Consider the following 14,596-nt stretch of genomic DNA (forward strand, 5'->3'; position numbering starts at 1 on the left):
CCTCATCTCAGCTGTGGTTCTCCTCCTCCCAGCTGTGGTTCTCCTCATCTCAGCTGTGGTTCTCCTCATCTCAGCTGTGGTTCTCCTCATCTCAACTGTGGTTCTCCTCCTCCCAGCTGTGGTTCTCCTCATCTCAGCTGTGGTTCTCCTCATCTCAGCTGTGGTTCTCCTCATCTCAACTGTGGTTCTCCTCCTCCCAGCTGTGGTTCTCCTCATCTCAGCTGTGGTTCTCCTCATCTCAGCTGTGGTTCTCCTCCTCCCAGCTGTGGTTCTCCTCATCTCAGCTGTGGTTCTCCTCCTCCCAGCTGTGGTTCTCCTCATCTCAGCTGTGGTTCTCATCTCAGCTGTGGTTCTCCTCCTGTGTGGTGGTGCTCTCCTCATCTCAGCTGTAGCACCCTGGAGAGTGGTTCTACTCATCTCAGCTGTGGTTCTCCTCCTGTGTGGTGGTGCTCTCCTCATCTCAGCTGTAGCACCCTGGAGAGGCACCAGGACAAAGACATGCAGAGAGAGATACAATAATGTGAAAGAAAAACTCCTTTGAGGTGTATTCAAAAGGCCCTGAAACCCTGAAAAAGACCCTGAAAAAGACTTGAAACTAATATTCTCTTTTATTGTGCCTCTGTGTGTCTCCCTGTGTGTGTGTGTGTGTGTGTCTGTGTATGTGTGTGTGTGAATGTGTGTGTGTGTATTTCTGTGTGTGAATGTGTATTTCTGTGTGTGAATTGTGTGTGTGTGCGTGCAGACGTAGATGAGTGTGATGGTCTGGTTCAGTGCCATCTCCACTCTCACTGCATCAACCTGCCTGGGGTGGTACCACTGTGAGTGCAGACGCGGTTTCCATGACAATGGCTCCTACCTGCTTGATGGGAGTTCCTGCATTGGTGAGTGTTGATGACACACACACTCACATGAACACCCACACACACCTCAGTCTTAACCCAGTCCTACATTTGAACAGTCTGCTCACACAAGCTATTTATGTATTACACTTTTACACCCACACTGTCACCAGCTGCTAGCATGGGACGAGCTCCCATCTGTTGAGAGAGAGAGGTGGAGAGAGAGGGAGGGAGAGAGAGAGAGAGAGGGGGAGAGAGAGAGAGGGGGGAGAGAGAGAGAGAGAGAGAGAGAGAGAGAGAGGGGGAGAGAGAGAGAGGGGGGAGAGAGAGAGAGGGGGAGAGAGAGGGAGAGAGAGAGAGAGGGGGAGAGAGATTGAGAGAGAGAGATTGAGAGAGAGAGAGAGAGAGAGAGAGGTGGAGAGAGAGGGAGGGAGAGAGAGAGAGAGAGAGAGAGAGAGAGAGAGAGAGAGATTGAGAGAGAGAGAGAGAGAGAGAAATGAACAGCAGGAGACTCAAACAACTGGTCACATACTCCCTCCCGCCCTCCTCCCTCTCTTCCATTTCTCCTCCTTCCCGCCCTCCTCCCTCCCTCCCTCTCTCCTCCCTCCCACCCTCCTCCCTCTCTCCCTCCCTCTCTTCCATTTTCTCCTCCCTCCCGCCCTCCTCCCTCTCTCCTTCCCTCTCTCCCATTTTTCCTCCCTTCCGCCCTCTCTCCCTCCTCCCTCCCTCCCTCTCTCCCTCCTCCCTCCCTCCCTCTCTCCCTCCTCCCTCCCTCCCTCTCTCCTTACTCCCTCCCTCTCTTCCATTTCTCCTCCCTCCTGCCTTCCTCCCTCCCTCCCTCTCTCCTCCCTCTCTCCCTTTCTCTCTCTACCCTCTCTCCTCTCTCCCTCTATCCCCTCCCTCCTCTCTCCCTCTTCACACACACACACACAGTATTATCATCACCTCCCTGCAACTCCTAGAGACAGGAAGTTGCTCCAGAGACAGGAAGTGGTGTTTGGTGAGGAGAGAGCGGTGTGTTCTGGAGTGTGTCTGACAGGGAGCAGCATGGGGTCAACAGGCCCAGCAGGAGACTGCCTCTCCAGCCGTCCTCAGCACACACACACCAGTTACCTCAGTCTGGCTCTGCACGCTCATCTGATGGTGATGGTGCTAGTGGTGTGTGAGCGTGTGTGTGTTTGAGAGTTTGTGTGTGTGTGTGTGTCTACTGTGACAGTGTGCAGTGAGCTGACAAGCTCTTTTGAATCCCTCTTGAGGAGAGGAGAGGAGAGGAGAAGGGAGGAGGAGAGAGGGGAGGGGAGGAGGAGAGAGGGGAGGAAGAGAGAGGAGGAGAGAGGGGATGGCAGGAGGAGGAGGAGGAGAGAGGGGAGGGGAGGAGGAGAAGGGAGGAGGAGAGAGGGGAGGGGAGGAGGAGAGAGGGGAGGGGAGGAGGGGGGAGGGGGGGAGGAGGGGGGAGGGGAGGAGGAGAGAGGGGAGGGGAGGAGGAGAGAGGAGGACAGAAGAGAGGGGAGGAGGAGAGAGGAGGAGAGGAGGACAGAAGAGAGGGGAGGAGGAGAGAGGAGGACAGAAGAGAGGGGAGGAGGATAGAGGGGAGGAGGAGAGAGGGGGAAGAAGCAGGGGAGGACAGAAGACAGGAAGGGTTAGTTGTTTTCACAGTGTTGCTGTTGAGCTTAGAGTCAGGCCGGAGTGTTGAAATGATAAAACGATGATAATGATGGTTTCATGGTAACCTCAGACTCCTGGTGGAGAGGCTTTACTGGATGCTGCCACGCACGTGTGCTGTGTGTCTCTCTTCTGCCACGCACGTGTGCTGTGTGTCTCTCTTCTGCCACGCACGTGTGCTGTGTGTCTCTCTTCTGCCACGCACGTGTGCTGTGTGTCTCTCTTCTGCCACGCACGTGTGCTGTGTGTCTCTCTTCTGCCACGCACGTGTGCTGTGTCTCTCTTCTGCCACGCACGTGTGCTGTGTGTCTCTCTTCTGCCACGCACGTGTGCTGTGTGTCTCTCTTTTACCTGCTGTCTCTGCTGGGAGCTAGTCTTCATCAGAGACAGCAGGAGACGGAGAGGCTGGGGATAGAGGCTGTGTTAGGATGGAGGCTGATAGAGGCTGTGTTAGGATGGAGGCTGATAGAGGCTGTGTTAGGATGGAGGCTGATAGAGGCTGTGTTAGGATGGAGGCTGATAGAGGCTGTGTTAGGATGGAGGCTGATAGAGGCTGTGTTAGGATGGAGGCTGATAGAGGCTGTGTTAGGATGGAGGCTGATAGAGGCTGTGTTAGGATGGAGGCTGATAGAGGCTGTGTTAGGATGGAGGCTGATAGAGGCTGTGTTAGGATGGAGGCTGATAGAGGATGTGTTAGGATGGAGGCTGATAGAGGCTGGTGTGTTTCTTAAGGGTTGAGGCCTGCACCTCCACCCCCCCCTCCCTCCCTGTCTCCCCCCTCCCTGTCTCCCCCCTCCCTGTCTCCCCCCCCTCCCTCCCTCTCTCCCCCTCTTCCACCCTCTCTCCCCCTCTTCCACCCTCCCTCCCTCTCTGCAGTACAGCAGCAGGCCTCTATCTGAACACAGATGATTTATCCAGCGCTTCAGGGAAAGATGGTTTTAATAAACAGATTGTGCATAAAGATTAGGATAATACACTGCATGCAAACTCAAACTGTCTTGTGGAAGTGTGTGTGTGTGTGTGTGGAGAGAGGGTGTGTGTGTGTGTGTGTGTGTGTGTTTGTGTGTGTGTGTGTGTGTGTGTGTGTGTGTGTGTGGAGAGAGGGTGTGTGTGTGTTTTGTCTCGCTGTGATGTACATGACCTTTCCATATGGCTGCCTGGAGAAATACAGAAGAGTGGCACTGTGTAATTATCCACACCTGTCTCCCAAAGACACTGTCAGCCTTATGTATGTATGTATGTGTGTGTGTGTGTGTGTGTGTGTGTGTGTGTGCGTGTGTGTGGGCATTGGCATATACTTATATAAATACGTGTTTGTGTTCGTAGGCATGCACTTCCCTATGTGTGTGTGTGTGTTTGTGTGTGTGTAAAAGCTTGCTGTGTGCTGTAGCTACAGTCGCCAGTAGAATGCTCAGACTTTCCGCCATGACAACCATTAATCAGAGGCTAGCAGAGTTATGTCTGTCTCCACGACAACGCTTTCATTTAGTTTATGCAAATAGCGTGTCACATGTACTATAAATTGTGTCCATAGCTCTTTGTCCGTCAGGGCGGGTTGATGCAGAAGCCAATTAGAGTGTGACTGTGTGTGTGTTTGCAGGGCTGTTACTGAAGTCAAACCACTGCCTGCCTGTCTGTGTGTGTGTGTGTGTGTCTATACAGCGTGTATGCGTGTGGGGAGTTTGTATGTGTGTGTATGTATACTTTGTGCCTGTGTGTATATGTGTATACGGTGTCTGTATACTGTGTGTGTTGGTGTGTCTGTGTGTGTGTATACTGTGTGTGTGTGTGCGAGTGTATACTGTGCGTGTATGTATACTGTGTGTGTGTGTGTGTGTGTGCGAGTGTATACTGTGTATGTGTGTGTATACTGTGTGTATTTGTGTCTCCAGCCTCTCATCTCAGTGGGAGGAGCACAATTAAAAGTTAAGGTGGAAAATCACTTTCTTAATGGCTTTCTTAGCCTTTCCTCATTGTGGAGCTCTGAGGAGGGGGAGGAGGGGGGAGAGGAGGGGGAGGAAGGGGGAGAGGTAGAGAGGAGGCGGAGGAGAGACAGAGGGGGAAGAGAGGAGGAAAGATTATTTCAAACTGACCAGTGAAGTATAAAAATGTAACATTTACAGAAAAAGTAAAGGTTCTGGTGAGAATCTGAGGAATCCAAAATGTTTTTAATAATAGATTTCTCTGTCAATACTTCTTCATCTCTGTGTGTGTTTCAGACGTAGACGAGTGCAGCTCACACACGCACACATGCTGGAACGAGAGTGTGTGTGTGAACCTGCCCGGCGGCTTCGACTGTGTGTGTGATTCCGGCTCGTCCTGTAGCGGAGACTGTCGTCTTGGCGACGGGCTCAGACTTAGCGGTCAGCAGTGGAGCCCCTCCCAGGACCGCTGCTCTATCTGCAGCTGCAAGGTACACACACACACACACACACTGCTCTATCTGCAGCTGCAAGGTACACACACACACACACACTGCTCTATCTGCAGCTGCAAGGTACACACACACACACACACACTGCTCTATCTGCAGCTGCAAGGTACACACACACACACACACACTGCTCTATCTGCAGCTGCAAGGTACACACACACACACACACTGCTCTATCTGCAGCTGCAAGGTACACACACACACACACACACACACTGCTCTATCTGCAGCTGCAAGGTACACACACACACACACACACTGCTCTATCTGCAGCTGCAAGGTACACACACACACACACACACACTGCTCTATCTGCAGCTGCAAGGTACACACACACACACACACACACACACTGCTCTATCTGCAGCTGCAAGGTACACACACACACACACACACACACTGCTCTATCTGCAGCTGCAAGGTACACACACACACACACACACTGCTCTATCTGCAGCTGCAAGGTACACACACACACACACTGCTCTATCTGCAGCTGCAAGGTACACACACACACACACACTGCTCTATCTGCAGCTGCAAGGTACACACACACACACACACTGCTCTATCTGCAGCTGCAAGGTACACACACACACACACACACTGCTCTATCTGCAGCTGCAAGGTACACACACACACACACACACTGCTCTATCTGCAGCTGCAAGGTACACACACACACACACACTGCTCTATCTGCAGCTGCAAGGTACACACACACACACACACACTGCTCTATCTGCAGCTGCAAGGTACACACACACACACACACACTGCTCTATCTGCAGCTGCAAGGTACACACACACACACACACACACTGCTCTATCTGCAGCTGCAAGGTACACACACACACACACACACACTGCTCTATCTGCAGCTGCAAGGTACACACACACACACACACACACACACACTGCTCTATCTGCAGCTGCAAGGTACACACACACACACACACTGCTCTATCTGCAGCTGCAAGGTACACACACACACACACTGCTCTATCTGCAGCTGCAAGGTACACACACACACACACACTGCTCTATCTGCAGCTGCAAGGTACACACACACACACACACACTGCTCTATCTGCAGCTGCAAGGTACACACACACACACACACACTGCTCTATCTGCAGCTGCAAGGTACACACACACACACACACTGCTCTATCTGCAGCTGCAAGGTACACACACACACACACACTGCTCTATCTGCAGCTGCAATGTACACACACACACACTGCTCTATCTGCAGCTGCAAGGTACACACACACACACACACACTGCTCTATCTGCAGCTGCAAGGTACACACACACACACACACTGCTCTATCTGCAGCTGCAAGGTACACACACACACACACTGCTCTATCTGCAGCTGCAAGGTACACACACACACACACTGCTCTATCTGCAGCTGCAAGGTACACACACACACACACTGCTCTATCTGCAGCTGCAAGGTACACACACACACACACTGCTCTATCTGCAGCTGCAAGGTACACACACACACACACAGACACACAGACACACTCACACACACTCACACACGTACCCAGCAACATGCACAGGTAAAGCTTCCCAGTTTGTTAAAAACCCACGGGCCGTACCCCCTAACCCACTTGCCGTACCCCCTAACCCACTGGCCGTACCCCCTAACCCACTGGCCGTACCCCCTAACCCACTGGCCGTACCCCCTAACCCACTTGCCGTACCCCCTAACCCACTGGCCGTACCCCCTAACCCTAACCCACTGGCCGTACCCCCTAACCCACTGGCCGTACCCCCTAACCCACAGGCCGTACTCCCTAACCCACTGGCCGTACCCCCTAACCCTAACCCACTGGCCGTACCCCCTAACCCTAACCCACTGGCCGTACCCCCCCATACATGTGCTGGGTTATAGATGGGTTACAGATGGGGTATAGATGGTTATAAGTGTGTTATAAAGGGGTTATAGATGGTTTATACCTGGGTTATAGATGGGTAATACCTGGGTTATAGATGTGTTACAGATGTGTTATAGATAGTTATACCTGGGTTATAGATGGGTTATACCTGGGTTAGAGATGGATTTTTAGATGGATTTTAGATGGTTATAAATGGGTTATAGCTATGTTACACCTGGGTTATAACCCATCTATAACACATCTATAACACATATATAACTCCGGTATAAACCATGTATAACCAAGCTGTGCGTGTGCTGGTATGTAACCCTAGCTGTGCGTGTGCTGGTGTGTAACCCTAGCTGTGCGTGTGCTGGTGTGTAAACTAGCTGTGCGTGTGCTGGTGTGTAACCCTAGCTGTGCGTGTGCTGGTATGTAACCCTAGCTGTGCGTGTGCTGGTGTGTAACCCTAGCTGTGCGTGTGCTGGTGTGTAACCTAGCTGTGCGTGTGCTGGTGTGTAACCTAGCTGTGCGTGTGCTGGTATGTAACCCTAGCTGTGCGTGTGCTGGTGTGTAACCCTAGCTGTGCGTGTGCTGGTGTGTAACCTAGCTGTGCGTGTGCTGGTGTGTAACCCTAGCTGTGCGTGTGCTGGTATGTAACCTAGCTGTGCGTGTGCTGGTGTGTAACCCTAGCTGTGCATGTGCTGGTGTGTAACCTAGCTGTGCGTGTGCTGGTGTGTAACCCTAGCTGTGCGTGTGCTGGTATGTAACCCTAGCTGTGCGTGTGCTGGTGTGTAACCCTAGCTGTGCGTGTGCTGGTGTGTAACCTAGCTGTGCGTGTGTGTGTTCAAGGACGGCCAGATCTTCTGCAGGAGGAAAGAGTGTGACTGTACGGATGCGGGCGTGGACCTGTTCTGCTGCGCGGAGTGTGACACAAGGCAGAGCAGTCAGTGTCTCCACCAGAGCGGACGCACGCTCTACCACAGCGGAGACTCCTGGGTCTACAGCTGTCAGCAGTGCCGGTGCTTGGTCAGTACACAGTCCAGCAGCAGCAGAAGTGTATTACTCTGTTGTACACTGCTGAATAAGACAAAAGCAAAACTAAATATAGCTACAAGCAGCGATGCGGGTTCCTCCACAAAATGGCAAAATATTTTTTAAATGTACATTGTAGAAGATCAAGAATTGGACAACAACTTTTGGTCATTTCATCCAAAACACACATGCTAACCCCTTTGGTCATTTCCCCCAAAACACACATGCTAACCCCTTTGGTCATTTGCCCCAAAACACACATGCTAACCCCTTTGGTCATTTCCCCCAAAACACACCTGCTAACCCCTTTGGTCATTTACCCCAAAACACACATGCTAACCCCTTTGGTCATTTCCCCCAAAACACACATGCTAACACCTTTGGTCATTTACCCCAAAACACACACGCTAACCCCTTAGGTCATTTCCCCCAAAACACACATGCTAACCCCTTTGGTCATTTACCCTAAAACACACATGCTTACCATTTCATCCAAAACACACATGCTTACCATTTCATCCAAAACACACATCCTAACCCCTTTGGTCATTTCATCCAAAACACACATGCTAACCCCTTTGGTCATTTCCTCCAAAACACACATGCTTACCATTTCATCCAAAACACACATGCTAACCCCTTCGGTCATTTCATCCAAAACACACAAGCTAACCCCTTTGGTCATTTCATCCAAAACACACATGCTAACCCCTTTGGTCATTTACCCCAAAACACACATGCTTACCATTTCATCCAAAACACACATGCAGACCCCTTTGGTCATTTCATTCAAAACACACATGCTTACCATTTCATCCAAAACACACATGATAATCCTTTTGGTCATTTCATCCAAAACACACAAGCTAACCCTTTTGGTAATTTACCCCAAAACACACATGCTTACCCCTTTAGTCATTTACCCCTAAACACACATGCTTACCATTTCATCCAAAACACACATGCTAACCCCTTTGGTAATTTCATCCAAAACACACATGCTAACCCCTTTGGTCATTTCCCCCAAAACACACATGCTAACCCCTTTGGTCATTTGCCCCCAAACACACATGCTAACCCCTTTGGTCATTTCCCCCAAAACACACCTGCTAACCCCTTTGGTCATTTACCCCAAAACACACATGCTAACCCCTTTGGTCATTTCCCCCAAAACACACATGCTAACCCCTTTGGTCATTTACCCCAAAACACACACGCTAACCCCTTAGGTCATTTCCCCCAAAACACACATGCTAACCCCTTTGGTCATTTACCCTAAAACACACATGCTTACCATTTCATCCAAAACACACATGCTTACCATTTCATCCAAAACACACATGCTAACCCCTTTGGTCATTTCATCCAAAACACACATGCTAACCCCTTTGGTCATTTCCTCCAAAACACACATGCTAACCCCTTTGGTCATTTGCCCCAAAACACACATGCTAACCCCTTTGGTCATTTCCCCCAAAACACACCTGCTAACCCCTTTGGTCATTTACCCCAAAACACACATGCTAACCCCTTTGGTCATTTCCCCCAAAACACACATGCTAACCCCTTTGGTCATTTACCCCAAAACACACACGCTAACCCCTTAGGTCATTTCCCCCAAAACACACATGCTAACCCCTTTGGTCATTTACCCTAAAACACACATGCTTACCATTTCATCCAAAACACACATGCTTACCATTTCATCCAAAACACACATGCTAACCCCTTTGGTCATTTCATCCAAAACACACATGCTAACCCCTTTGGTAATTTCCTCCAAAACACACATGCTTACCATTTCATCCAAAACACACATGCTAACCCCTTCGGTCATTTCATCCAAAACACACAAGCTAACCCCTTTGGTCATTTCATCCAAAACACACATGCTAACCCCTTTGGTCATTTACCCCAAAACACACATGCTTACCATTTCATCCAAAACACACATGCAGACCCCTTTGGTCATTTCATTCAAAACACACATGCTAACTCCTTTGGTCATTTCATCCAAAACACACATGCTAACCCCTTTGGTCATTTCATCCAAAACACACATGCTAACCCCTTTGGTCATTTCATCCAAAACACACAAGCTAACCCCTTTGGTAATTTCATCCAAAACACACATGCTAACCCCTTTGGTCATTTCCCCCAAAACACACATGCTAACCCCTTTGGTCATTTCATCCAAAACACACAAGCAAACCCCTTTGGTCATTTCATCCAAAACACACATGCTAACCCCTTTGGTCATTTACCCCAAAACACACATGCTTACCATTTCATCCAAAACACACATGCTAATCCCTTTGGTCATTTCATCCAAAACACACATGATAATCCTTTTGGTCATTTCATCCAAAACACACAAGCTAACCCTTTTGGTAATTTACCCCAAAACACACATGCTTACCCCTTTAGTCATTTACCCCTAAACACACATGCTTACCATTTCATCCAAAACACACATGCTAACCCCTTTGGTAATTTCATCCAAAACACACATGCTAACCCCTTTGGTAATTTACCCCAAAACACACATGCTAACCCCTTAGGTAATTTCCCCCAAAACACACATGCTAACCCCTTTGGTCATTTCATCCAAAACACACAAGCAAACCCCTTTGGTCATTTCATCCAAAACACACATGCTAACCCCTTTGGTCATTTACCCCAAAACACACATGCTAACCCCTTTGGTCATTTACCCCAAAACACACATGCTAATCCCTTTGGTCATTTCATCCAAAACACACATGATAATCCTTTTGGTCATTTCCCCCAAAACACACACGCTAACCCCTTAGGTCATTTCCCCCAAAACACACATGCTAACCCCTTTGGTCATTTACCCTAAAACACACATGCTTACCATTTCATCCAAAACACACATGCTTACCATTTCATCCAAAACACACATGCTAACCCCTTTGGTCATTTCATCCAAAACACACATGCTAATCCCTTTGGTCATTTCATCCAAAACACACATGCTTACCCCTTTGGTCATTTCTTTCAAAACACACATGCTTACCATTTCATCCAAAACACACATGCTAACCCCTTCGGTCATTTCATCCAAAACACACAAGCTAACCCCTTTGGTCATTTCATCCAAAACACACATGCTAACCCCTTTGGTCATTTACCCCAAAACACACATGCTTACCATTTCATCCAAAACACACATGCAGACCCCTTTGGTCATTTCATTCAAAACACACATGCTAACTCCTTTGGTCATTTCATCCAAAACACACATGCTAACCCCTTTGGTCATTTCATCCAAAACACACATGCTAACCCCTTTGGTCATTTCATCCAAAACACACAAGCTAACCCCTTTGGTAATTTCATCCAAAACACACATGCTAACCCCTTTGGTCATTTCCCCCAAAACACACATGCTAACCCATTTGGTCATTTCCCACAAAACACACATGCTAACCCCTTTGGTCATTTCATCCAAAACACACATGCTAACCCCTTTGGTCATTTCATCCAAAACACACATGCTAACCCCTTTGGTCATTTCATCCAAAACACACATGCTAACCCCTTTGGTCATTTCATCCAAAACACACAAGCTAACCCCTTTGGTAATTTCATCCAAAACACACATGCTAACCCCTTTGGTCATTTCCCCCAAAACACACATGCTAACCCCTTTGGTAATTTACCCCAAAACACAGATGCTAACCCCTTTGGTCATTTCATCCAAAACACACATGCTAACCCCTTTGGTCATTTACCCCAAAACACACATGCTAACCCCTTTGGTCATTTCATCCAAAACACACAAGCAAACCCCTTTGGTCATTTAATCCAAAACACACATGCTAACCCCTTTGGTCATTTACCCCAAAACACACAAGCTAACCCTTTTGGTAATTTACCTTAAAACACACATGCTAACCCAGGGGTACTCAATTAGAAACCCAAGAGGTCCACTCACTCACAAGTTTCACATTACCACTTTTGACAAGGGCAACCGTCTCAATGAAGATTAAACACATCAGTTTTGTGCTCCCCACCGGCAGCACAAAGGCATACTTGTCAGTCCACTCGGTCTGAAATTTGTGATTTTCAGGACTTTTTGAACTTTTTACCATTGCATACAAATCGGGAATGCAATGACACAAGGTCCACAAGGGCCTATGCTGAAACCAAGGAGTGAGGGTGGGGGCTTGGTCAGCCCACAATTTCCAGAAAGGATGTGTGTGCGTCTCGCCAAGCTTGCGCGTTTGTCAAGGGGCAGGATGAGGCTGTGAGAATGTGCAGCGTTTGCTGTGGAGCATGGGAGAGAGGATTTAGAAGAAGCCATAGCAATTAGCCAAGCATGCACATTTATAATATTCATAATAAATCTACTTTTCATCTTACATCCAACTTTTTCTCAGATTTGTGTACTAAACATTGTCAAGAGTCTTCATATGAACTTGTGATTGAATCAGAGTAAAAGTTTTTGACCGGCGGATGTGTAAAGCATTATTTTAGCGTTAGCAATGAATTACTTTTCCTTTATTTCAATCATTTTTGAAGATATTAAGTTGCCTTTGCACATGGTAACATGTTCTAGTGTCTTCCTCGTGTGTGGAACAGACCAAGTCCACAGGGCAATGTGGCACTTATTTATGGACACATGAAATATGTGCCACAGGTGCAAATTCACCCTTATGTTAATAATTTGTTTTATTGATAACTTCTTCAAATCCATCAAAACAGACTGTTTGTTCAGGCCTGGTGTTGTCTGGTGTGGTCTAACCTGATCTAGCCTAGTTTAGTCTTGGGCTTGGGTCTGGTCTTAGATAACTGTGGTTGTGTGGTTGCTGTGGTGACAGGTCTGATAATCAGCTGACAGCTTCTAAATTACAGCTGCTGGGCTGCCGTGGCAACACACAGCCCAGCCCAGCAGGTCAACACCAACACTCATAATTGGATCAGCTGGCCTTCCTTATAGCTCCTGTTACACACACACACCACTCCTCACTGCTAACAGACAGAAACACACACAACTCTGATTCCAGGATGCTGTCTGGAAGTGTTGTCTAACAGTCTCTAAAGCTGAACAGGACATATGAGGATGTGTTTTCTACATGAGAAGTAGTTACAGATGCAATCTGATGACTTAGACTTCAAAACCTTTATTGTCCTCTGAGAGGTTGTTGTACAGCACATATAGACACACATTAAAAACATGTTAAGCAACACAACAACACAACAACAAAAAATGCTTGTATTTCTGCCTGTGTGTGTGTGTGCTTGCTCCATGACCCCTCTGGTCTCCTCAGGAGGGGGAGGTGGACTGCTGGCCCCTGGCATGTCCGGTGCTGCCGTGTGACTTCTCCTCAGTGGCGGAGGGAGAGTGCTGTCCTCGCTGTGTGACAGACCCCTGCTTGGCTGACAGCCTCTCATACGACATCACCCTGACCTGTCAGGACCTGCAGGGCACCACGCGCCTCAGCGGAGCCACCTGGAGGGTCCCCTCCTCCCCCTGCACCACCTGCACCTGCAAGGTAGAGACACATACACATACATGTACACATGCATGTAGACATACTCATGTAACCAAGGTAACCGTCCTCTCTGTCTCTGGTCAGAATGGGAGTGTGTGCTGCTCTGTGGAACTGGACTGTCTTCACAACAACTAAAGACCTCCTCTCCTCTGAAGACCTCCTCTCCTCTAAAGACCTCCTCTCCTCTGAAGACCTTTTCCTCTCTTTTCTTCTTCTCCTCTTTTCTCTTCCTCTCCTCCTTCAATCACTCCACCACTCCTCTCCTAGACTGCAGCACTCATTCCATTTGAGGACTCTTTGATCACACACACACACCTACAGACAGCCCAACACACACACACACACACCTACACACACAGCTTAAAGACCCCATGAGCCTGTTACTAGACCGTGGAGCCGTGGTGTTTCGAGGGGAGCAGAGGCTTGTAGCAAGGTGGACCCTTCTCTCTCCTCACCCTCAAGATCCCCATCCTCCTCGGTCCAGAACCGCTAGACCCTCCAGCACTCTGGCTTCCTGCTCCAGCACTCTGGCTTCCTGTCGCAGGCAGCAGCAGGCACAGATGCAGCCTGGGTAGTGTTTGGGGAAGGGGGGAAGAGGCGGTGTAGAGAGCAGCGGCCATCTTTGATTGTTTGTGATTGCGGTCTAGCCCTCCTCCTCTGATCCTTTGTTCCTCACGCACACCGCGTCGCACAAAGGACAAGATACCTCCGTACTCTGCTGCCTCGTTAGCGTACGCTTGGATGAGAGAGAGTGTGAGGGGAGGAGGGGAGAGAGAGTGTGAGGGGAGGAGGGGAGAGAGTGTGAGGGGAGGAGGGGAGAGAGAGTGAGGGGAGGAGGGGAGAGAGACAGGGGTAGACGGTAGAAAGATGGAATAAAAAGAGTGAAAGAGGTGGGTGGAGAGAGGGAGGGATTGAGAGAAGGATAGGTTTGGGGAGAAAGAAAGACAGAAAGGAATAAAAAAAGGGAGGGCGAGGGGAAAGAGAAAACAGGAGATGGAGGGAGGATTAGAGAGAGAGAGGGAGGGGGGATGAGAGAGAGAGAGGGAGGGGGGATGAGAGAGGGAGATGTAGGTGGGATGAAGGGTGAAACAGGAAGTGAAGGGGATTAGAAATAGCAGCTCAAAAACAGGAAGTAGATCTTGGTTCACAGACAGTCTCACCACACTGTCTCAATATCGTTGTTTCTTTGCACTGAGTGGATTCTTTTTG

The 14,596-nt window shown here is 48.9% G+C and overlaps 1 protein-coding gene across 1 annotated transcript; it reads left to right on the top strand.

The window, feature by feature from the left end:
• The first annotated feature begins 732 nt into the window (after positions 1–732).
• On the top strand, positions 733–14,227 carry LOC134015639 (protein kinase C-binding protein NELL1-like). The gene is made up of 5 exons (XM_062455214.1): positions 733–881; positions 4,721–4,914; positions 7,683–7,859; positions 13,163–13,387; positions 13,472–14,227. The coding sequence occupies exons 1-5, from the start codon at positions 749–751 to the stop codon at positions 13,520–13,522; spliced, it is 780 nt and encodes a 259-aa protein (XP_062311198.1). The 5' UTR covers positions 733–748; the 3' UTR covers positions 13,523–14,227.
• The last annotated feature ends 369 nt before the right edge of the window (positions 14,228–14,596 follow it).

This window comes from Osmerus eperlanus, unplaced genomic scaffold (assembly GCF_963692335.1).
Source record: "Osmerus eperlanus unplaced genomic scaffold, fOsmEpe2.1 SCAFFOLD_102, whole genome shotgun sequence".
Lineage (NCBI taxonomy): Eukaryota > Metazoa > Chordata > Actinopteri > Osmeriformes > Osmeridae > Osmerus > Osmerus eperlanus.